We start from the raw sequence: 25,079 nt of genomic DNA on the forward strand, positions 1-25,079 counted from the left end.
TCACTGTCCAAATACATTTGGAGGGGAGTTTATGTGATAGCTACTTTTCCTCTAGTAGCACACCATCCACCACATGGCTGCCTTGCTTAGAGCTGCTAATGCATGACCTCATGGCGCTGTGACCTCAAAGTGGCGTACGACTACTTCTAACACACAGCAACAGGGGCTACATCCCAAATGGTACCCTATTCTCTACGGGTCCTGGTCAAAAGTAGTGCTCCACTGTATATAGGGAATAGGGTGTCATTTGGAACACACCCAGAGAGAGCCATGATGACCATTCCCCCTCCACATCTCCCACAGACTGCAGCTCGGTCTGAAAGAGTGGATCAGCCTGTGTTAGCCATTTATACCTACCATGGTTTATTACCACACACACACTTCCTCAAAATGGTGAGAGAGTGTTGACATTGCTACCTCACCAGCACCACCATCCCTCCCTCCCTCCCCTAAAAGCTTCCACCTGGCCATCTCTCCACAACAATTAGGCCTTCATGTTCATGTTCCCTCCTGTCTGTTTGTCTTGCCTTGTTTGTGTCCCAAATGCTACCCTATTCCAGGCCCCGGTTAAAAGTAGTGCAATATATAAGGATATAGGCTGTCATTTGAGACGCATCCCTGGTTGTCGTCACAGGAGGAACAGAGCTGTTTTCATGCCTGGCACAGGAGCCAGCCCAGTGCTGAATCTAAACAGCCTATTAAGCCGAATCAGCTTTTAGCCTTTCACTGGCACAACTACATGATACAGAAAGATATAGATACATTTCCCTCCTCCCTTCATCCCTGGTGAACACATTAAAAATGGTTGCCTCTAATCTATTAGCCTATTTGGACTGATAACAAGCTGTGTATCATATCCCTTCACTTATTCCACATTTTGTTGTGTTACAGCCGGACTTTTTTCTACCCATCTACACACAATACCCTATAATGACAAAGTGGAAACCTGTTTTTAGAATTTTGTGAAAGTTTATTGAAAATGAAATACAGAAATCTAATTTACATAAGTATTCACACCCCTGAGTCAATACATGTTAGAATCACCTTCGGCAGCGACTACAGAGGTGAGTCTTTCTAAGTAAGTATATAAGGCTGTGTGTCTAGACTTGAAAGTTCACGCAGCTTTTGTATTCTGATCATGGAATTCCGAACACGTCTACATTTACATTTATGTCCACATTGTGTTCGTTCCCACACTATATTCAAATGCCAGTATGCATTCCACAAAACGGTGGAATAGGCAAAATATGATAACAACCAAAAATTGTTTTTCTAAATATTAGCTAGCTGGCTAGCATTTGAGGCCAGCAAACAGGTGCCCACATACTAGGAATGTATTTACTCCAACGTTATAATGAAAAGGTGTCTCTCGGTCCAAAAACACATGTTTTCTGGAGACTTGTGGGAGGAGTGCTGTATGCGCGTTCGGTGGCCTGATTGTGTCCAAACTGAGGAGAAATCTGCACACAATGCATCCCTGACCACCTCCTGAAATGGTCAGCCAGATCTGAACACAATCAGACTACAAAGCGACTTTTGTGCATCTAGACCCGTCTTTTCAATGCGATCTTCGTATTCTGATAGCAGAAGTCACATGTATGTGTCAGGTGTAGACACAACCTAAGAGCTTTGCACACCTGGATTGTACAATATTTGTACAAAACTGTAACTAGGCTACTCAGGAACATTCAATGTTGTCTTGGTAAGCAACTCCAGTGTATTTAAAAAAAATGATGTAACCTTTATTTAACTAGGCAAGTCAGTTAAGAACATATTCATATTTACAATGGTGGCCTACCCCGGCCAAACCCGGACGACGCTGGGCCAATAGTGCGCCGACCTACGGGACTCCCAATCATAGCCGGATGTGATACAGCCTGGATTCGAACCAGGGACTGTAGTGATGCCTCTTGCACGGAGATGCAGTGCCTTAGACCACTGCGCCACTCGGGAGCAGTATTTTTGGCCTTGTGTTTTTTATTGTCCTACTGACAGGTAAATGTCTCCCACTGTCTGTTGGAAAGCAGACTGAACCAGGTTTCCCTCTAGAATTTAGCCTGTGCTTAGCTCTATTCTATTTCTTTTGATCCTAAAAAACTCCATAGTCCTTGGTGATGACAAGCATACCCAAAACATGATGCGGCAGGTAGCCTAGCGCTTAGAGCATTGGGACAGTAACCGAAAGGTTGCTTGTTAGAATCCTTGTGGCAGTAAGATGGGAAAATCTGCCGTTCTATCCTTGAGCAAGGCAGTTAAACCCTCCAAACAACTGCTCCCCGGGCATCGATGACGTGGACGTTGATTGAGGCAGCCCCCCACACCTCTCTGATTCAGAGGGGTTGGTTAAATGCGGAAGACAAATTTTGTGCAACTGACTAGATATGACCTTTCTCTTAACATGCTTAAAAATATGAAGAGTGGTACTCAGTGATGTGTTGTGTTTTCCGCAAACATAACTCTGTATTCAGGACATAAAGTTAATTTCTTTGCCACATTTTTGCAGTTTTACTTTAGCGCCTTGTTGCAAACAGGATGCATGTTTTGCAATAGTTTTATTCTCTTTAGGCTTCCTTCTTTTGACTCTGTCATTTAGTTTAGTAGTGTGGAGTAACTACAATGTTGTTGATCCATCCTCAGTTTTCTCCAATATCAGCCATTAAACTCTGTTTAAAGTCACCATTGGCCTCATGGTGAAATCTCTGAGCGGTTTCCAAAGTGTAATTAATAACTTCACCATGCTCAAAGGGATATTCAATGTCATCTTTTTTTATTTTAACCTAATCTACAAATAGGTGCCCTTCTTTGCGATGCATTGGAAAAACCTCCCTGGTCTTTGTAGTTTAATCTGTGTTTGAAATTCACTGCTCGACTGAGGGAACTTAGATGTATGTATGTGTGGGGTACAGAGATGAGGTAGTCATTCAAAAATCACGTATGCAACTTATGCGACTTGTTAGGCACATTTTTACTCCTGAAACGTATTTAGGCTTGCCATAACAAAAGGGTTGAATACTTATTGACTCAAGACATTTCAGCTTTTCATTTCCAGTGACACAACATTTTAAATTCAGACTAACAACAAAATGTGGAATAAGTCAAGGTGTGAATACTTTCTGAAGGCACTGTACGTAGTGACTTGTAGAGGTTGCCATTTGGGATGCGGGCCAAGGATACAATTAATATCAAATCAAATGTATTTATATAGCCCTTCTTACATCAGCTGATATCTCAAAGTGCTGTACAGAAACCCAGCCTAAAACCCCAAACAGCAAGCAATGCAGGTGTAGAAGCACGTCCTGTAAGTGTAGACCATGCCCTCTGAATAGACCAATACTAAGACTTGATTTCCCAAAGCACATTTATATTATAGGTCAGGCCAGTTCCACACCACAACAGTAATAAGAAGCAGGGTTTGCAGTCGTGCAGTTGTCACTTACTTCAAGCCTGGAATGTCCAGCATATTTGTGAGGCCTGTCCAGTTTATGTCCAGAAACTAAAAGGAAAAAGAAAACATGCCTTTGAGTAACAGAGAAAAAAAAACGAAGCAGAACTCCGAGGAACTCTAGGGCGTGATGAGCCCAAACAGAGTGGAACTACTACTGTGTGCACCACAAACACAGTCATTTCATTTAAACTCACCTCATTTAGGAAGTCAAGCAAAAAACAGCTCCTTGTCTTCTAAGCTTACGGAGAGCATTCTCACTAGGAGGGCATCAGCCTGCTCCATTGCACTGGTAAACAATACGACTAGCTATTTCTGTACACTAATGCAGAGAGGACATGCATATTGTGGGTAGGCTTTAGCTTTGTGTGTTTCCTGCCAACCCTAGTTAACTAAGCACTGAATAATAAGGCCACTGAAGCGCAAACAGCTTTACGTTTTAATCAAGTGTTCTCATCTAGCTAATATCCTCATTTAGCTATTCATTGCAATAAAATGAGTAGAAAATGACGACAGACACAATTAGTATAATATCAATAGTTCAAGTTGTTTTCTAAGAGTTTAACTAAGCATAAACACTTGCAAAAAGAAAATAATGACCAATTTGTATTTAAGATCAATGAGAGTTCTGTTTTAATAAGGAGTCTATAGAGAGAGTTGACAAACAGTGAATCTATCTCAGCGACTCAGATATTATCAGCAGAAGAGGAATTTCCAATGGCTAAAAAGCAGCAAATTGGAAGCTACTCAACAGCTAATAAAAGCTTGTCCATGAGGAGTACCGTTTCCTAGTAAAACACAGCAGCGCACTCATTCACAGCAGCATAAAAGAACTAGCCAAAAGACATTCATTTGAAATGGTTCTAACTGACATTTCCAGAGCAAGGCAATAATTGATACTTTACAATTAAAGATGTTATCCACTTTCATCATGTCATCTCTTTGAAGACAGCTCCAAATGACTGCTACAGTATCTGGTAAATGGTTATTACTTTGACCTGAACAGTGAACACGGACATTAACTTTAAAAGCGGTATCTAGAGCGTAAAGCAATGTCGAGGAAAATGAGCACTGTCGAAAAGATTGAAACACCGTATAGGGAGACAGATTGAATGCTTACAAGATTCTTACTACAGGGCAAACTATACCGTATCTACAGTAACTGTTTGTTCTGTACTGGTTTTATGGAAGTGAGGACCGTAGGCTGTACAGTATGTGGCAAGCATAGTCTGTGTGTCAAATGGCACCCCAGCCTGGTCTCAGAGAGCCAAACGTATTATATTTTACTAAAATCCGTGCCGAATCTCATCACGGACAACTTCAGCATTTCAGCTAAGTAGCACCTACTATATTTTTAGCTACTTAGCATGTTAGCTAACCCTTCCCCAAACCCTAACCTTAACCCTTCAACCTTACTCCTAACCCTAACCCCTAACCAAACGCAGCATATCATACTCAAGCAGTTGAACGTAGCATATCATACTAAAGTAGTCTAACGTAATACAGTATATCATACTAAACCGGTCAAATGCGACCAAGACGTAGGATACTATACGTCCTACAATTTGTATTATATTGTACGACCACTATTACAATGGTAGGCCTAACAAAAAGTAACATATCATACTAAATGGAGTAGCAAAGATTTTTTGCTATGAGACCGGATTGGGCACCCTATTCTCCATGCAGTACTTTGCACTACTTTTAACCAGGGCTTTTGACCAGGGAATAAAGTTCAATTTGGGACACATCCTTAGTGTGGATTGGATTCCAAACAAATACAAAGTTTTCAGGACAATGCCAGAATGTGTGCAGCAACGGTGCACTGTAGCATCACAATACTGCACGACTGCAAAACGACTTAGAACAACGACAAACATTTAGTAGGCTCAGGAATTAACGTAGGCCTAGACAGTGTTCCAGGGTCGTAGATGAAGGAATCAAACTTTCTGAGAATGATGTGTTGTGACAGTCTCTAGGGGAACATAGCCTTGTGACCTGGCTAGCTATGTTACTGGGTTAGTCTGACCGGTATGGTGAAATAGCCACGGGTGCATACCAAATTCCACCCTATTTCCTATATAGTGCATTACTTTTGTGCACTACATGGGTAATAGGGTGCCATTTGGGATGCAAGCCATGTCTTTCTCTGTTCCAGTACCCAAGCCAGAAGTTCTGCCCACTGAATCATAGAACACTGCCTGTATGCCACTCCTCAAAAGCAACAGAGAATGCTCTATGGAGGCTCCTCTCAGTTTATGAGTCATACATGCCATTAAGAAAACTCAGATGACAGCAAAGCAGTCAAGGCACATTACCTCTCCCATCAAATTCACTTTATTTTCAGACACTTACGGTTCAAGGGTTTCTAAAAACATTGACTGAAACAGTATTTGAAATAAGGAGAAGGGTAGGCCTAAATCAATTGTAGATACGAATCAAGCCTCTGCCCGAATCCTGGCATTATCATTTTCTCCAAGTAGTTTCCTACCACATTAGCACACTTCTTACCATAAAAGGACTGACATTAGTCTACCGGTTGTCATGGTTACCAAATAAAGTCACCCAAACATGGGGTGATATGGCATGTCTCATGTGCCAGTGGTCATCCACTAAGAGATTCATGTCATGTCTCATGTGCCAGTGGTCATCCACTAAGAGAGTCATGTCATGTCTCATGTGCCAGAAGTCATCCACTAAGAGAGTCATGTCTCATGTGCCAGAAGTCATCCACTAAGAGAGTCATGTCATGTCTCATGTGCCAGAAGTCATCCACTAAGAAAGCATGCTTGTGTCCCAAATGGCACCTTATTCCGTATATAGTGCACTACTGTAGACCAGAGCCCATATTAGTGCACTATAAGGAATAAGGTGCCATGTCTCTGAACTGTGGGTCTGCTACAGTGTGTGAAGGTCGAGGACCGGGAGCAAGGTGACTTTGTTCACATTTATACTGCTCATTTAACAATGTCTGCAAAGCTGAGAAACATGCTATTAAGCAGCTCAGAAAGTCAACATCTGGGTGATTTAAGACGAGGACTTGACTTGTAGCGTACATACAGTAAGCAGACATTAGTGCAAAGCATAAAGCTGTTACAGTGCAGCTTAAAACTCTGTCTAAATGTTTTGTCTACGGAACATTTCAGGCTAAATTCAAGCTTGTCAATCATTTATGTTTGGTCGATTGTCAAAAGAGACCAGAGGTGACATTTTAAAACAGGTAAAATGCCATCTATTCTCCCACATCCTAACAAGTAAAGTGCTGCAGGCACAAAGCTTTGACAGGATTCTGACCACAACACAGCAGCATTCTTTCCCATAACGAACAGCTCTAATGACCTAAAGGCCTACAAGGTAAACAACATGCTGTGCTCTTGTATGATCATGACAGTGTTCCTTCATTTTTCTTATTCAACCATAACGCCTTCCAGCAAAATTAGGAACTTCTGAATTCTGGCAACAGAATGCGCACATTTCTCACCTAACCCAATTCTCACCTGGATTTTAATATATTGTCAGGCAAGGAGTGGCACGTGATGCCTTACCCAAAATGCATAACAGAATACAGGACACAAGAAGGAACGTCTGTCAGTGATCAGGTGATGATGACGCTTTCAGCACTTGTCTAAGGCCTGGGCAGGGCGTTTATGATGATTTTCCTGTCTCTCCTGATGTTGACACAGATACGTTTCACAGCCTGCTCCACTGTTCTGACTGCAGTGGGGATATAAAGAAGATATACCTGCATCCCAAATTAAACCCTGTTCCCCAATCCCTACATAGGACTCTGATCATAAGTAGTGTACTATGGGCCCTGGTCAAAAGTAGTGCACTACATAGGGAATAGAGTGCCATTTGGATGCACCCATAAAGAGCAGCGACTGGTTGACTGGCAGGCAGGCTGCAGAGCAGTCCGAACCGCTGTCTGGCTTTTATCTAGCGAGGCAGGATGGCGGGCGGCATGCACCCACTTAGCCTTCACAAAGTGGATTGAACTTATTTAGGAAAACCGCCCTAATGTTGGAAACAAACATCATTATGTTGTAATCTATAGTGATATTTATTTATTTTCCAAGCAATAGGACACAATATTTCATATACAACAGGTTTTTAAAGGACCAAAGAGTTTGTCTGCTTCGTGTTATCATTTTTGCCATGAAAAAAAGTGATGCTGCTATCGTCATAGCCCTGCTAACTAAGTCATGACTCTAGACAGCAACCTATCAGTAAAATGCATTGATTATCCAAGGTTCATTTTTTTTTTTAAACAACAACAATAGGTGCTGTTTACAGATGAAGAGCACATGATAAGGATCTCAATGTAATGACATTGGGTTAAACAAATGCCCTCTGTTAGTCAGTAGAAAGAAAAAGTGGTTCCCTCTTTGGTTATGACCGCATGGCATGAGAATACTGCAACATCAAACAGTCCTGGTGAGGCCTTTTATCCTGGCTGGCTGCACTGCTCCACTCCGCTCTACATTCAAACACACAGTGGCTACACTACACAGCAACGGCACTCACATTTCCAATGCCTTCTTCAAGGGGCGGTAAATCCAATAGAAATGATAGACTGGTTAGAGGGGTAGACCTTTCACTCATTCTTTTAAAAGTCTCTATGACTGCACTACAGGTCAGAGGTGAACGTGTACAGGCACCATGGGCTCTATAGCAGTCTAGCCTGGTCCCAGATCTGTCAAAACAGAAGAGACAGATGTGGGACCAGGCTAAAGAGTCCAGCTCAAGAGAAATAGCAGAGCTCCAGAGGGTAAAATAAGGCTTAGACAGACGGCTGTTTGTCGCTCTTAAGGACTTCACTACAGCCCAGTCTTCATCCCAGGACTTAGACCAATGCCTCGGACCATATCAGGGGGAAAATAGCACTGGCAGATACTGTACTGGGGATCTGTGTCAGCCCTCTGGCCCATCTCTGTGGTCTGTGTTTGTAGGGCTAATGACAGCTCCTCGTCTCTGCTGCAATGTCTCTACTAACTCTATTTTATTAACGCTGTATCATTGCATCACAACTGATACTAAAAGTGGTTAGGATTACGTTTTACAATGAGCGTAGTTATAGACTGGCTAGGAAAATACATGTGTCATGCTATTGTAATCAGGACTGGACTGTAAAGGTTGGTTCTGTGTGACGATTGTCGAGCTTAACTGGCGAGAAATTATTCATCTCAGCCCTGGAACGATCTGCTCACAGCACTGGTCCAACACTAACTGGTTATAGTTGCTTTAGGGGTTAATATGTCTTAGGCCAAGAGGGGAGGGTTGTTGTATGAGATGGTATAGATTGGATGTCCAGCTGATTTACCATAGACCTTTAATGCGTAATAACAGGCGATAAGCAGCATAGTTCGTCTTAGAGGAAAATCAATATGAGGAGTAAGCAGAAATCCTACCCAATGAGAAAGACGCAGCCTCGACTGCATAACAGCACAGAGGAAACTTAAAATAAAGCTCATTTGCTCTCCCCACCCCGACACAGAGGCGATAAGACCCATATCTTACAGAAAAACACAGCAATGCCATTTCAGTCCCATAACGTCACACCACTAAAATTAGAATATGTATCGTCACAGAGACAAATGGCGAGTGACTACTGGTAATCAACATCACCTGAAACTGAGTCTGGTTAAAATAAGGCCAAGAGTATTATTGACTAGCTAGGAAATATATCCAAGCTATTGTACCTATTATCTCTTCAGTTGTGATGACTGAAGAAAATAAATCCAAAAGGAAGTAGTTCCAGTGCACTTCTTGTCCTTCTGATGGCATGTCTCATTCTCCTCAGGGATCCCCTATCAAACCCTCAATCTATAACAGATGCTGACACACATCAAGACCGCAGTCAAGGAGCAGGGGATGGACTAAGACTGCATCCCAAATGGCACCCTATTCCCTATATAGTGCACTACTTTGACCAGAGCCCATCAAACGTTGTGTACTATATAGGGAATTGGTATTCATTTGGAATGCAGTCTAGACTAGACTTGGGCTTTCTGAAACTGGAGCTCAACAAAATGTGCTTCACATCCAGTTGTCTGCAGACCACTCCCTCCTCAGAGGTTTAAAACCACTACAAGAGTTGTAGAATTAGTCAAAATGGCTGCCAATACTTACAGGCTTCTTCAGGAAAAAGACAGCTAGGGCTCCGATCAATGGCATGTCTCCGAGCAAGGGCTCCATGACGACCCTCAAGACACCTTGAAGCTGCAGAAAACAGGCCAAATCAGTGGCTTTTCAGAAGCAGAGCATGGGGTATCAGTCTTACAACATATGTAACAGTGGTATGATAAACATTCTTATTATCCACAGCTTCAATATCACCATATAGTTAATGGGCCTTGTTGTTAAAATATCACTTCCTTTTCAAGGAAAAGTCTGACCAGCTTTACACTGATTCCATTAGTATCCATCATGACTGAAATGACTCATCAGAAATGTTGACAATGTCTAGAGCTCCAAATGTGGTTGCAATTAAACAAAGTCATCCATTAACATGCAATGGAAATATTTGACCTTTATATTTAAATCAGTGATCACTAATTAAAGAGGACATTTTCGATAACCATACTCTATGTGGTCTTATTCTCACGTTCACAGATGATTACAGTGAAAAGCCAGCCACCTATTAGGAGCCAACAAAACCGTCTGAAATCTGAACTGATACCTAAACAGCCTATCAGAGTGGACGCATAGACCACCTGAGACTACAGTCTTTAATCTAGCCATAGACAACGGGTTTGCAATCTTTACTGTAGGCTACTCTGAATATAACTGGCTCACTCCGATCTCTGAACAGCAAATATGCTGGTGGTTTGTAAGGGCAACCTCTGCCAATATTGTATAATCCCCTTTTATCCTTATCTATATATGTGTCAACATATTGTGAGGAGAAAAAAAAAACTGCAGTTTACATAATGCATAGCCAAATATGGCGGTGGCTAATGGTTAGTCTAATGCACCAGACAGATCCTCTCCAAACTCAGGTCTGGTATATAAACTCTTCAATAGCGGGAGAAAGTCACAACATTTGTATGTAGTGTATGCATGTGTACGATATTAAAATCATGACTACCTGTATACTTTTTATACCAGCTCTGCAGTAGTATTTCTTGATGTCAACATCAATCTCTGTATTTCCAATAAAGCTGAAAAGATAAACAAAACCAATGTGTTATGATACACAATTACATGAAATCAGAAATCTCTTCAAATTGAACCACAGTGCATGTGACTATACCTAATGTCCAGGTCCATGATAATCTGTCGTTTGTCCACATTCTCAGTGTACACTTTGACCCCGTTCACCCTTAGTGGCTGCAGAAAGAAAGAGAGAGAGAGAGAGAGAGAGAGAGAGAGAGAGGGGAGATGATAGGATGACAAAGCAGGACCCACTGGTTGACAAGTGCCTCTGTGTGCTCAAACAAGGGAAAACTTCCCAACTGCGCTCGTCCAATCACACGTCAAGCAGGGTGATGTTCATAAATTCCCTGACAATGTTAACAAATTTGAAAATGTACATGCAGGAAACATAACTGGACATTGTTGATATATGGCTAATGACTGTAAACACCTATTAACTATATTATACAGACTAAACACCCATATAACAGGATATAGAACGCTTTCCATACTGCTTGCCATAATAGTGGGAACCTAACCAACAGTAACATTGACCACAGAACTCATCACTGGAAACATGCATGCCTCTTCAAATGCCTCAGTCTCACCTTGTCCCCCATGTCAATCTTGGTGAAGCAGAAGGAGCTGAGGTGAGCATTAGCCCCCTTCACAGCCGGCTCGATGGTCTCTCTGAACAGCTTGTCAACAAACTGACAGATGTACGGCCACATCTGTTTCACTGTCTGGGGAGGGACACAACGAGGAAGACTCGGGGTTAGACGGGTCATATTCTCAAAGCTCAATGTCTGTCCGACACACCACACAGGTAACGGCCCTGTTCTCTGTATGGTTTTATTTAATAGGACTAAATATTAAACTGTTCAATTGAAGATAAATACTTTAATCCTCAAAAGGAAAATTAGGAGCATTACTGCGTCATAGCTAACAGGTAGGAAATGGCCTCATATTTGCCTACCATTATCTCAACTGCCGCATTTTCTTTGTTTAGGTGTGGCCCTGCTACAGTTTATTGGCTCGTCTTTGTTTTAGTGATGCATGAGCTCCTTACCACATTTGAGTCTACCATAAAAACAATAGCTTCTAACACTGTGGCATAACCAATAGAGGTCAAGCAAACAAATGTTGCTCTTTTTATTATCTACTGTGTCTTAGAAACATGGACTAAATCCCTAGACGTCTGTTTTTTACAGTAACAACTCCCTCTCCAGTGAGTTCCGGAAATGAGAAGGGTCTCCAAGGAGGCTGGTACCAGAGCTGGGTTAGCAGAGCTCCAGATGCGGGACGATTTATATCAGGCTGCTGCCTGCCCGCCTCCCGGCCCTGCCTGCCTGCCTGCCCGCCTGCCTGCCCGCCTGCCAGCCCCCCTCCCAGCCCTGCCCGCCCCCCTCTCAGCCTTGCCTGCCTGCTCGCTTCCCAGCCCTAAGTGCTCGCCAGCCTGCTCGCCTGCCTGCCCACCTCCCAGTCCTGCCCGCCTGCAGCTGGAGAAGTGCTGCAGCTGGGGAAGTGTTGCAGCTGGGGAAGTTGGTATCAGACCTGGGTTCAAAAATTATTTAAATAATTTCAAATACTTTATCTGTTCTTGTTTGAGCTTGCCTGGGTTGAAAGACCAATAGGATAGTCCCAAAACTGCAAAACCCACCCATCTGGTAGGCAGGCTAGAGCAAACACTCAAAGTATTTGAAAGATCTCCAATAGAATTTGAATCCAGGTCTGGTCAGTATACTGTGGGACACTGCAGTGAAGATGTTCAGTACCTTGTTGAGCCATTCCACCCTCTCCACATCTGGATAATGAACCTGGAATGAAAGAGAATAACATTGATCAGTTCAGATTCCTGTCTGATCAGAGATACAGTGGGGTAGATGCAACATGTCATGTCTCATTCCTGGTTAGTCTAAAAAGTGTGTGAAATGATTACAGACTTTCAGTAAAGCAATAGACAGTAACCCAACTGACACGTTTGACAGAATACTGTAGTGTCTGTTGTATGATGCTGCTATTCTACTAATACACTAACACATACACACAGCACATCCCTTTTGTTAAGTAGTGTTTTATGCAGCTATCCAGGCCAAGCTCTATAGTCATGTCCCTGTACACTCCCTATATCTGTTCAAGACAAACCAGACACTGTTACAGTACACAGAACAGTCCAAACAATGATGGCTCCCTGACATCTGCAGTTCTATCAACAGTCCACACACACACAGAACAGATACAAAACAGCATTCACACTTCTTCTCCAAAACAATCCCTCAACATTTAATCCTCTTATTATAGAGCTTTGATATCTGTGGCTGTCTAGGAATGATGAGGAAGGAGAAGATGAAAATGATGACGATGTCGTTTAAAAGCACCACATGTAAAGCTAAGAGAGGAAGGAAGTGCTGATTCTGAGCATTCAGAGACAATGCTGCAGTATTGCTGTCTAAGGCTGACAGCGTGAGAACAGCAGCACCAAGCCACTTTCAGATTGCTGAGGCAGGGAGTCGACTATGACAGATATGCAGTTGGCCAGACAGAGCTTCTGCAGGCCGGCAGCATCCCAAATGGCACCCTATTTACTACATAGCGCACCACTTTTAAAGTAGTGCACTATATAGAGAATCGGGTGCCACTTGGAATGCACAACAGTCACACCTCATACACAACAGTCACGCCTCATACACAAGCTTGACTGTTCAGAGAGCAATCCTGGGCTCATATTGAAGCAGAGAGAGTAACTCAATTCTATAGGCACTGGGCAGGGTAATTGGGATGTCCTCGAATACAGATTAGATCAGTTCAATGATGAATGGAACTATGTCAAAGTCGTGGTGAAGTGTTAAAGTAATATTGCTCAATCAATGAAGTAAAGAAACTGGACAAGTATGGTTTCAATGGGTGTTGGGTGAAGATACCCCTAAAACACTGATCCTGGGTAAGTTAAATGGAAAACGCCAACTGGTGAAGGTTGGGATTGGGGGAGGAGAAGCTGACCCTAGATCTTTACTACATAGGGGAAACCTCACCCCGGAGCAGTTCCAATGCATAGGGATGTTATTTGACTGTAATACCATGAACTCAATCCCAAATAGCCAGGCATGAGTCTGCATAATATTTTACAATCAGATTTGTTTTCCTTGACAACTCTGATTCTGTGTCACAACCGAAGACAACCGAAGACAACCAATTCATTTCCCAGAAAAAGTTCCCCCTTCAATGACACATTACCAGGATGTTTCTCTCCTTTTTAGGGTCTGTAGTAGACAAACAAGAGTTTGACTAGTAGCATATTTCAGCCTGCCTTGAGAGTGAGAGATCCCACACAGTGGGAAATAAAAGCAAAAGTTTGTTGTAATTCCTCACAGGAGAAGTAATTTCCTAGTTTGACTGAACAGTCAGTCTGCTGGACAGTCTGGTTTCCAACCAACAGACTCAGAGTGCCCATTGAAGGGGGAACTCTTGTTTTTGGTGCCACGGAAAACACACAGAGGATCATGAATAAAATGGTTTGAAACTGACAAGTCACAATGCAATTGAAAATAATGTATACATTTCCGAAAATAAACATGGGTTATTTAGAAAGCTCCTTCAAGCCTTATTGTCATTTGTCTGTATGGCGATAGGCTTATAGTTCATGGAGTTATGGCTTATCTTAGTACAGTATGTAAATATAAACCAATGTAGAGGGCCTATCTCATGTGAGGTGGAGCATTGTGGTCATCTCACCTTATGACAGATCATGGGAGAGTCGTGAGGGAATACGCACCAAATGGCACCCTATTCCCTATATAATTTCAATGTCACATGCACAGTGAAAGGCCTTTCTTGCAGCTCTAAACTCAACAATGCATTAATCAATATCAACGTAGTACTAAAAATAACAGGGTAGAACAAAAACAAGATATAAAAATAAGAAGAACATGATCAAGTAAGCAAGCATACTATATACAGGGTCAGTTCCAGTACCATATTTACTATATGCAGGGATACTGGAGTGATAGAGGTAGATACACTACATCACCAAAAGTATATGGACACGCCTTCAAATTAGTGGATTTGGCTATTTCAGCCACACCCATTATTGACAGCCTTACTGAAGAGCTCAGTGACTTTCAACGTGGCAACATCATAGGATGCCACCTTTTCAACAAGTCAGTTCGTCAAATTTATGCCCTGCTAGAGCTGCCCCAATCAACTGTAAGTGCTGTTATTGTGAAGTGGAAACGTCTAGGAGAAACAACGGCTCAGCTGCGAAGTGGTAGGCGAGACAAGCTCACAGAACGGGACCGCCGTTTGCTGAAGCACGTAGCGCGTAAAAATCATCTGTTCTCGGTTGCAACACTCACTACCAAGTTCCAAACTGCCTCGGGAAGTAACGTCAGCACAAGAACTGTTCATCGGGAGCGTCATGAAAAGGGTTTCCATGGCCGAGCAGCCACACACAAGCCTAAGACCACCATGCGCAATGTCGACTGGAGTGGTTTAAAGCTTGCCGCCATTGGACGCTGGAGAGGTGGAAACACGTTCTCTGGAGTGATGAATCAAGCTACACCATCTGGCAGTCTGACATTTTGGTGGATGCCAGGAGATCGCTACCTGCCCCAATGCACAGTGTAAACTGTAAAGTTTGGTGGAGGAGGAATAATGGTCTGGGGCTGTTTTTCATGGTTCGGGCTAGGCCCATTAGTTCCAGTGAAGGGAAATATTAACGCTACAGCATACAATGACATTCTAGATGATTCTGTGCTTCCAACTTTGTGGCAACAGTATGGGGAAGGCCCTTTCCTGTTTCAGCATGACAATGCCCCCGTGCACAAAGCGAGGTACCTATAGAAATGGTTTGTCAAGATCGGTGTAGAAGAACTTGACTGGCCTGCACAGAGCCTTGACCGCAACACCATCAAACGTCGACAGCGAGCCTGGCCTAATCACCCAACATCAGCGCCCGACCTTACTAATGCACATGGCTGATTGGAAGCAAGTCCCCACAGCAATGTTCCAACATCTAGTGGAAATCCTTCCTAGAAGAGTGGAGGCTGATATAGCAGTAAAGCGGGGACCAACTCCATATTCTTGCCCATGATTTTGGAATGAGATGTTTGACGAGCAGGTGTCCACATACTTTTGGTCATGTAGTGTATGTACAGAATATAAGATAAACAGAGTAGCAGCAGCGTATATGATGATTGTATGCGAGTGGGTGTGTAGAGTCAGTATGAATGTATGTGAGCAAACTATGGAGTGAGTATGTGTGTTGTGTTTGTATGTGTGTTGGAGTATTAGTGTGTAGGGCCCTGTCAGTGCGCATAGAGACAGTGCAAAAATAAGAATAATATACAAAAGTAAACTCAGTCCTTATAGCCATTATATTAGATATACAGAACGAAAACATAAAACACAACATGAACATTTTTTACTGAGTTACAGTTCATATAAGGAAATCAGTCAATTGAAATAAATAAATTAGGCCCTAGTCTATGGAATTCACATGACTGGGCAGGGGCGCAGCCATAGGCCCACCCACTTGGGAGCCAGGCCCAGCCAACAAGAACTTTATTTTTCCCCGCAAAAGTGCTTAATTACAGACAGAAATACTCAGCTTCAACAGCTGTCTGGGTAGCTGGTCCCAGATGATCCCGCAGGTGAAGAAGCCAGATGTGGAGGTCCTGGGCTGGCATGGTCCGCGGTTGTGAGGCTGGTTGGATGTACTGCCAAATTCACTAAAACTATGTTGGAGGCAGCTTATGGTAAAAAAATGTACATTAAATTCTCTGGCAACTGTTCTGGCGGTCATTCCTGCAGTCAGCATGCTAATTGCATGCTCCCTCAAAAGTTGAGACATCTGTGAAGCTCAGCCACAGTGATGTACTGGGCTTTCCGCATTACCCTCTGTAGTGCCATGCGAACAAGGGCGGTGCTATTGCCATACAAAGCAGTGATGCAGCCAGTCCTGGTACAGCTGTAGAACATTGAGGATATGAGGGCCCATGCCAAACCTTTTCAAACACCTTCAAGTCAGCTGTTCTGAGCATGCTCTGAGAACACGCCCTGGAATACCATTTAAGACTTTACTCACGTCGGCCTCGGAGAGCAAGATCACCCAATCTTTTGGGTCGGTGGTGGCCCTCACACCTAGCACAAGATTTTGATTGTCAACGTGTGCATAAAATGCATTAAGTTTGTCTGGTGTAGAGGTATCGTTGGGCAGATGAAGGCTGGGTCTTCCATTATAATCCGTAATGGACTGTAGCCCCTGCCACATGTGGCGGGCAGCAGAGCCTGGGTAGTATGATTCCACCTAATTCCTATATTGTCATTTTGCTCATTTGATGACTCTGCAGAGGTCGTAGCGGGACTTCTTGCAATTATTCCTGCCCTCAGCCATAGCCTCAGGGCTGTCTGGGATAGGTAATGTTCCTGCCCTCAGCCATAGCCTCAGGGCTGTCTGGGATAGGCAATGTTCCTGCCCTCAGCCATAGCCTCAGGGCTGTCTGGGATAGGCAATGTTCCTGCCCTCAGCCATAGCCTCAGGGCTGTCTGGGATAGGCAATGTCCCTGCCCTCAGCCATAGCCTCAGGGCTGTCTGGGATAGGCAATGTTCCTGCCCTCAGCCATAGCCTCAGGGTTGTCTGCAATAGGGCTACCGCACACAGGGCTATATTTTAGTTTAGCGCAAACCTCAGTGTTAATCCAGGGTTTTTGATTAGGGAAGCACAAAACCTCAACTGTGGGGACAATGTTGCCGATGTATTTCCTTATGAAGCCGGTGACAGAGGTGGATAGCTAGCTTTTCAATGTTATCGGTGGAGTCCCGAATACATATTCCAATCAACGCTGGCAAAGCAGTCCTGTAGCATAATCTCTGATTCTGGAGATAATTTCTCAATGGAGCGAGTCACGGGTAATTCCTGTTTGAGTTTCTGCTGGTAAACAGGAAGCAGGAGTATGGAGTCATGATCCGACTTAACGAATGATGGACGAGGGAGGGCCTTGTATGTGGGTAGAATAACAGTGGTGTAGGACTTTATCGCCCCTAGTGGCGAGGAGACGGTTTGATGGAAGTTGGGCATCGAGTGTAAATGGCGCAGAATTTTTAATTTTTTTAAATTGTCGGCAACCAGAAAAGCAGCCTGTGGATGTAAGTTGTCCTGCTCGGTTATAGCCTCGTACAGTTCGTTAAGTGCCAGCTTGTTATTTATCTTGTCCTGAGGTGGAATGTATACAACAATCACGATAACAGCTGAAAACTCCCTCGGGGGGTAAAAAGTTTGGCATTTGACCATCAGGTATTCCAAGATAGTGATCAATGAGTTGATACTTCCACCGCACTCGAGTCAGCACACCAGTTGTTGTTGATGAGACAGCTGGACAGCCATGGGGGGGTATCTTGTCCGTGAGCAATGTCTCAAAAAAGCTGAGAATATTGCAGTTGAGAGTCCCGTTGGTAGCAAACCCACGATCGGAGGTCATCTATCTTATTATCAAGTGACTGTATATTGGCCAGTAGAATGGAGAAGAGGTGGCTGGTTCTCCCTTCACCTTAATCTCGCCAGCATACCCCCTCTCTTGCCACTAACGCAGGCGTTTTATCTTGGGTAGCCTGAAAATTGGGCCGGAATTACAGAAAGAACCCAGGGATGAGTCGAAGTTGAAGCCGGAATTAAGGTAAGTAACTACAGATCTGATGTTCAAAAGATCTTGTCGGTTGTAAGGAATGATAGTGGATACATTTATAGAACATAAAGTACAAATAAATGACAAAAGAATGACCAAATAGAGCTTGCAAAACGACAGCCATCCAGTACAGTACATCTTCTTACAGTGCTTAGAGCTCTGGTCAAAAGTAGTGCACTATATAAGGAATAGTGTGCCACTTGGTACACAGCCCTTTGGAGTAATTCTGGACTTCTGGAATCACAGAACCGCTGTTTAGGAACCCATACAAAGGGCAGCTGGGCTAGGGTTCATTGTCTCGTTCACACACACTAAAGTGCTATCAGTGGACACATACCGTCACAGGAACAATTTACGAGATTTGTGTTCTGTGGGATTATACAAAACCATTCATTCTATGAAGAGGGAAACACTATAATAACAAAAATAATAACAAAAATGATTTATTATTACAGTAAAAAATAAAGGTCCTAGTGCCATGAAACTATCTATCACACTCATATCTTCTGTTCTGTTTGCTTGTTTACTAGGTCAAAAGTCAGTAGCAGTAACTGTGTCTGAGGCATTACAGACCAGCAGGTCAAAAGTGACAGCTCCAACTTCCAACTCAACCAGAAGTTAAAGGTTTATCCCTTTCTGCTACCGTGGAAAGTAGTCCGTTCAGTAGTCAGAAAGCAATAAACTCAGCAAAAAAAGAAACGTCCTCTCACTGTCAACTGTGTTTATTTTCAGCAAACTTAACATTTGGAAATACTTGTATGAACATAAGATTCAACAACTGAGACATAAACTGAACAAGTTCCACAGACATGTGACTAACAGAAATCAAATAATGTGTCCCTGAACAAAGAAAGGGGTCAAAATCAAAATTAACAGTCGGTATCTGGTGTGGCCATCAGGTGCATTAAGTACTGCAGTGCATCTCCTCCTCCTAGACTGCACCAGATTTGCCAGTTCTTGCTGTGAGATGCTACCCCACTCTTCCACCAAAGCACCTGCAAGTTCCTGGACATTTCTGGGGGGAATGGCCCTAGCCCTCACCCTCCAATCTAACAGGTCCCAGACGTTCTCAATGGGATTGAGATCCGGGCTCTTCGCTGGCCATGGCAGAACACTGACATTCCTGTCTTGCAGGAAATCACGCACAGAACGAGCAGTATGGCTGGTGGCGTTGTCATGCTGGAGGGTCATGTCAGGAGGGAGGAGGATGTCTTCCCTGAAACACACAGGGTTGAGATTGCCTGCAATGATAACAAGCCATGTCCGATGATGCTGTGACACACCGCCTCAGACCATGACGGACCTTCCACCTCGATCCCGCTCCAGAGTACAGGCCTCGGTGTAACGCTCATTCCTTCGACGATAAACGCGAATCTGACCATTACGCCTGGTGAGACAAAACCACGACTCGTCAGTGAAGAGCACTTTTTGCCAGTCCTGTCTGGTCCAGCAACGGTGGGTTTGTGCCCATAAGTGACGTTGCTGCCGGTGATGTCTGGTGAGGACCTGCCTTACAACAGGCCTCCAAGCCCTCAGTCCAGCCTCTCTCAGCCTATTGCAGACAGTCTGAGCACTGATGGAGGGATTGTGGATTTCTGGTGTAACTCGGGCAGTTGTTGTTGCCAACCTGTACCTGTCCCACAGGTGTGATGTTCAGATGTACCGATCCTGTGCAGGTGTTGTTACACGTGGTCTGCCACTGCGAGGACGATGAGCTGTCCGTCTTGTCTCCCTGTAGCGCTGTCATAGGCGTCTCACAGTACGGACATTGCAATTTATTGCCCTGGCCAGATCTGCAGTCCTCATGCCTCCTTGCAGCATGCCTAATTCACGCAGATGAGCAGGGACCCTTGGCTTCTTTCTTTTGGTGTTTTTCAGAGTCAGTAGAAAGGCCTCTTTAGTGTCCTAAGTTTCCATAACAGTGACCTTAATTGCCTACCGTTCCACAGGTGCATGTTCATTAATTGTTTATGGTTCATTGAACAAGCATGGGAAACAGTGTTTAAACCCTTTACAATGAAGATCTGTGAAGTTATTTGGATTTTTACAAATTATCTTTGAAAGACAGGGTCCTGAAAAAGGGAAGTTTCTTTTTTGCTGAGTTTATATCAATGGTGGGAGGTAAATGTTGCAGGACAGGACATACTATATGACAAGACAGTTGTTCCCACATATATTTCAGCCTTTATGGTAGGGTGGAGCGGGACGTATAAATCACCACAGGAACCAGAGAGAGCCATTGTGGGGAGTATCAAATCCCAGACCTTCACAGGCCTTTGTGGCACATGAGCTACAGTATCTCCCATGCCATGAGCAGGTCTTCCACTAGGAAGCGGTGCACCTCTGCTTAATGTATATAGGGGAAACACTGCATGAGAGTAACTAGAGCAGGATCAGGCGCTATACTACATAGCCTAAAGTACTATACAGGCAACACAGGAAATATATTTTGTCTCAAGGTGGTGGTACACATGGTATAATAACGAGGAAAATCACCTTGTAAAAGCTCCTGCATTGTTGTGTGTGTTGTCCTTAGATCCCCCATAAATGTGTCAGTCATATTATCCAGTGAGTGAGCACTGTGATGATGACTGGACTGTCTTTCCCTCTCCAGGTCACTGAGACCCGTCACTCCTATAAGAGACTGTGTGTGGAGGTGGTTAGGGTCATATGCAACAGCAGTACATTACTTTGATCCCATGACTGTAGGTTTGAACGAGTCAAACAAAGCCTATTCTCCTCTCCCTGTAGTCAGAGGCAAAACTCAACAGCACAAGGCTGTGTTATAACACTCATCGCTCCCATGAGACGGTGTGAAGAAAGTCACATAAAACAGCACAGGATCCGCACATTTGAAATAATCAAGGCTCTCCGTTCAACAAACTTTTTTTTTTCTCAACTTTTCAGACTGACTGAAATCATGATGACACACCATTAGAAAGTGCAAAACAGAGAGAGAGAGAGAGAGAGACACTCTTCGAAGAGTATCATAAGACATCTCAGACATTGTTAGGTAATATATACTGTAACAATAGTATCATTCATTTATAGACTATATATATATATATATATATATATATATATATATATATACGATACTCTGTACATACAAGGTCAAATCTTAGTTTAACACTCCCTTATGATTTCTGCGACATGTTGCTCAGTGCTTGACTTGGGCAGGAGATCACCAGAGCTGAGTATCAACACCTCAAACACTACTGCTTGAGCTCCTGTTCCTCTTTATAGAATATTAGCTCAAAAGTATTGTGGAGCACCTGCTCCTAGATATAAACAATACCGGCACCCAAAATGACTACCGGCACCTATTACATCCAAGTCCTGATCTTGCTTGATCTTGCTCATGATTTAGGCTTATATTGGCTCAGAGGATTAGACTATGAAAAGAAAGGGGGATACCTAGTCAGTTGTACATCTGAATGAATTCAACTGAAATGTGTCTTCAGCATTTAACCCAACCCCTCTGAATCAGAGAGATGCGGGCATGACATCTGTATAAATAGCAAGCCACCTTAAATATAGGAAATAGGCCTAGTTATTGGTAAGTGTGCATTTCTGTAAAAAAGTTTTATTTTAAGTTTTAAAAAACTGTCCATCCACTATGAGACATTCCTGGCTCAACAGGCTGAGTTGCAGCCCACACTGTTTATCAAGCCTGATTCCAGGCATATTTGCTGAGAGGACAACACACACAACAATGCAGGAGCTTTTACAAGGTACAACTGGCTGTGTCGCAAATGGCACCCAATTCCCTTTGTCGTGAACAGGGCCTATAGGACTCTGGTCAAAAGTAGTGCACTATTTAGGGAATAGGGTACCATTTGAGATATAGCCCTAGTTTAGGAGGGCAAGGCCTGCTGCATTTTTTTTCCCGAATAAAGCTCAAACAATCTTATTGTGGATCACATCACAATCAATGCCACTCCTCCTGACAGAGTGCTTGCTGCTTACTTCTGATTTTCTCAATGTCAGACACAGGGTCAGGTTTCTGACAGTAACCAAGACAAGTTGTGTGTGGAATTGATTGTTCTATATAGGCTACTTAACCAAAGCTGCCTGTACTTGCCCTGACTTGTCCAGCTGTCAGAGTGAAATGTCAACCTGTCAGATCTACAATAAGAACCTATTACAAGGCATATAAATACCTGAATAAAGCAATTCTACATGTCATGTCTCAAAATCGATATCCATCTTACCTCTATATTGTATTATGTCCTCCTGATTTGACAAGAAAGATGACAAGTTCAACGGTCAGCCTGTCAGGTAGCCTTAATTCTCACAGCATCCAGCCTAGCTGACACAATGCTATTTTCCTGATTTTTGACCACTTTTTCCTCTTGCCTCAATTGATTTACATTACGGCAGTCGCCCTAATTTTGACCATCCTACAAGGGTAAAAACTCCTAGAAGTCTTGAACAGATTATGATGGAGACATAAGGTATGGACTATTGGTTTCTTAGACAACTATCTACACAATTAACATGCAATTTTACCCATTGCTCAAAACATGTGTTTGTTATTGCACACCCTACAGTGTGTCAGAATGATGGGATATCCCAACAGCATTCATGTCTGTCTTACGCTGATGATATATTACCGGAAGGAAGCTCGGTCTTCTAGAATTTAGCCGTATTCTCCTCCCTCCCTCCTAGCCTAATGGAAATCAGCCCATCCCCAGGACCTTCTGCGCTGCTCTGACACAGCAGGACCTAATAGGTATAGGGGCCAGTATGGACCTACATAGTCTCTCTATGAGGGCTGTTGAGCTACTGTCAAGCACAGTGATGTGGGGAAAGTGAACTGTTGTTTGAAGTTGGGAAACAAACATGTTGATTAGCAGCATTTATCTAGCTGGCTGATTAAGTGGGTACCCATACAAATAAGGTCATCCTTACACTACACTGCTTCGCCGACCAGGGGTGAAAGTGAGGTGTCCCGGCAAAATAAATAGTGGAGGTACGCCGTACCGGTAAAACATGAGCCTATCACAATAATGAAAACAAAATGTCACCGCTATGAATCATTACCGCATGTCAGAGGCATGAAACATTTGCGAATGGACTTAAACAGGTGGTATAGCCTGCGCTCCAAAATGCGATGTAGTTCGACGAGAACACTACCATTTTGCCAAGGCAGAGATGAGTGGCTGACACCGAGACGCGTGTATAGACAGCAGTGGACACATCACTTCTGGCCTAAAGACAAATCGCCAAAATGTCATTACACTTTTTGATGTTTGGTGTAAAATATGTCTACCCTTTCACCACTGTTCGGAGGCTGGTAATATGTTGTGAGTGGATGAACGTGCACGGGTAGCTTAGTACAGGAGCCCTTTGAAGTGATTGACAATCAGATGAAAACATCATGACTGGTTGTGTTTATGCCACAATAAAAGGCAACACATAAAAGTTAATGACAAATCTTTATGACTAGGTCCATTGAGATCCTATTGAATTAATAGAGATTCTATATGTAATTCTTTGATTAGGCCCATACCTTTTTTTGGGAAGGTACAGTACAGGGATGAAATGAAATCTACTTTCACCCCTGTTGACAACACAAACTAGGTCCAGTAGAGATACTTGTGTAGTTTAAAGAGACGAATCTAGATTCAAATCGCTCTAAGAGATGTCTCCCACACTGCCTCCGGAGGTAGACATCTATACCACCAACACCCCCAGAGTGATAGTGTAAAGACAACGGCTCTCCCACACCCTACAAGAATTACCTTAATACCAGTAGACACCATTTTTGCTCTGTAAGCCAAATTGAAAATGAAAGGCTTTTAAAATAATCCACACATTTGTGAATCATTGCATTAAACAAGTGTGCGACACTATATGCAATATGGTTTAGATGAGAAGCTCCTGTATAGTTTGAATTGTTATCCTTATTTTGTTTGGCTATATACCATGGTATTTACTAGGGCTGTGAAGATAGAAAAAATATTGTGATACTGCTAAGGCAAAAATTAAAACATGAAGGAAACCTAAATCTTTGGTCCTTTAAAAACCTACAGTATGTTAACTATTGTGTGCTATAGTTTGGAAAATACATAAATGTGACTCTGGAAGACAACAAATGGATGTTTGTTTCAAACATTATAACTGTTTTACTAAAGAAGTTAACTACGCTTCATGTTTTGTTGCCTTGCCACGATACTTATGAGTATCGCAATACTGATATTGTCACGGCCCTAGTATTTCCAGTATGCTAATAGCTGCACTCACACATGAAGCAGGAATGTGGCTTGGGCTACACCACATCCAAGGCTAGTGTAAACAGAAAAGTTGCAAATCTGAGGTTGAAGAGAGATAGTAAAATAGGTCTAGTGAGATCTAATGTAAATCCACCCTAAGAATGACAAGTGGGATCAACTATATCCCAACCAAGAACAATGATAATCAGTCACAATGTTCAGACAACTACCTCTCATCAGGTGAATGGACTTTTCCCTTCCCTGATCCCTCCGAAATACAGTAACAACTCTCCCTATGATCTTCAACTGAAGTCTGAGTAAGCAAAATTAAGATGGGCTGTGAGTGTAACAATACATCATACTGCTCGACACTCTCACTCTGAATTAAGGCCATTTATCTCATGTCACAAAAATAAAATGTATATTACGTCACAAAACTAGGGCTGTCTAACGCGTTAAACGCGTGACATTTTTATTGCGTTTATTTTTTTTGCCGCCGTTCATCGGGTCTCCATTTCTTCGTCCATTTAAGCGAACGTGTTTATCCGCATGGCCCTTTTAAGCGCAGAACACAACATGGAACCCAGTTAACAGTCACTGCGCAT

At 43.1% G+C, this 25,079-nt stretch overlaps 1 protein-coding gene across 2 annotated transcripts in view; it reads right to left on the minus strand.

The window, feature by feature from the left end:
• LOC120055923 (extended synaptotagmin-2-like) overlaps positions 1–25,079 on the minus strand; it is a 54,303-nt gene that overhangs the window by 24,089 nt on the left and 5,135 nt on the right. For both annotated transcript variants that reach the window (XM_039003972.1, XM_039003973.1), the window contains exons 3-8: positions 12,352–12,393; positions 11,185–11,319; positions 10,695–10,771; positions 10,530–10,602; positions 9,572–9,661; positions 3,438–3,493 (exon numbers count right to left, since the gene is read on the minus strand). In XM_039003972.1, coding sequence (XP_038859900.1) covers positions 3,438–3,493; positions 9,572–9,661; positions 10,530–10,602; positions 10,695–10,771; positions 11,185–11,319; positions 12,352–12,393 — 473 coding nt within the window. The remainder of the gene's footprint in view (positions 1–3,437; positions 3,494–9,571; positions 9,662–10,529; positions 10,603–10,694; positions 10,772–11,184; positions 11,320–12,351; positions 12,394–25,079) is intronic.

This window comes from Salvelinus namaycush, chromosome 11 (assembly GCF_016432855.1).
Source record: "Salvelinus namaycush isolate Seneca chromosome 11, SaNama_1.0, whole genome shotgun sequence".
Lineage (NCBI taxonomy): Eukaryota > Metazoa > Chordata > Actinopteri > Salmoniformes > Salmonidae > Salvelinus > Salvelinus namaycush.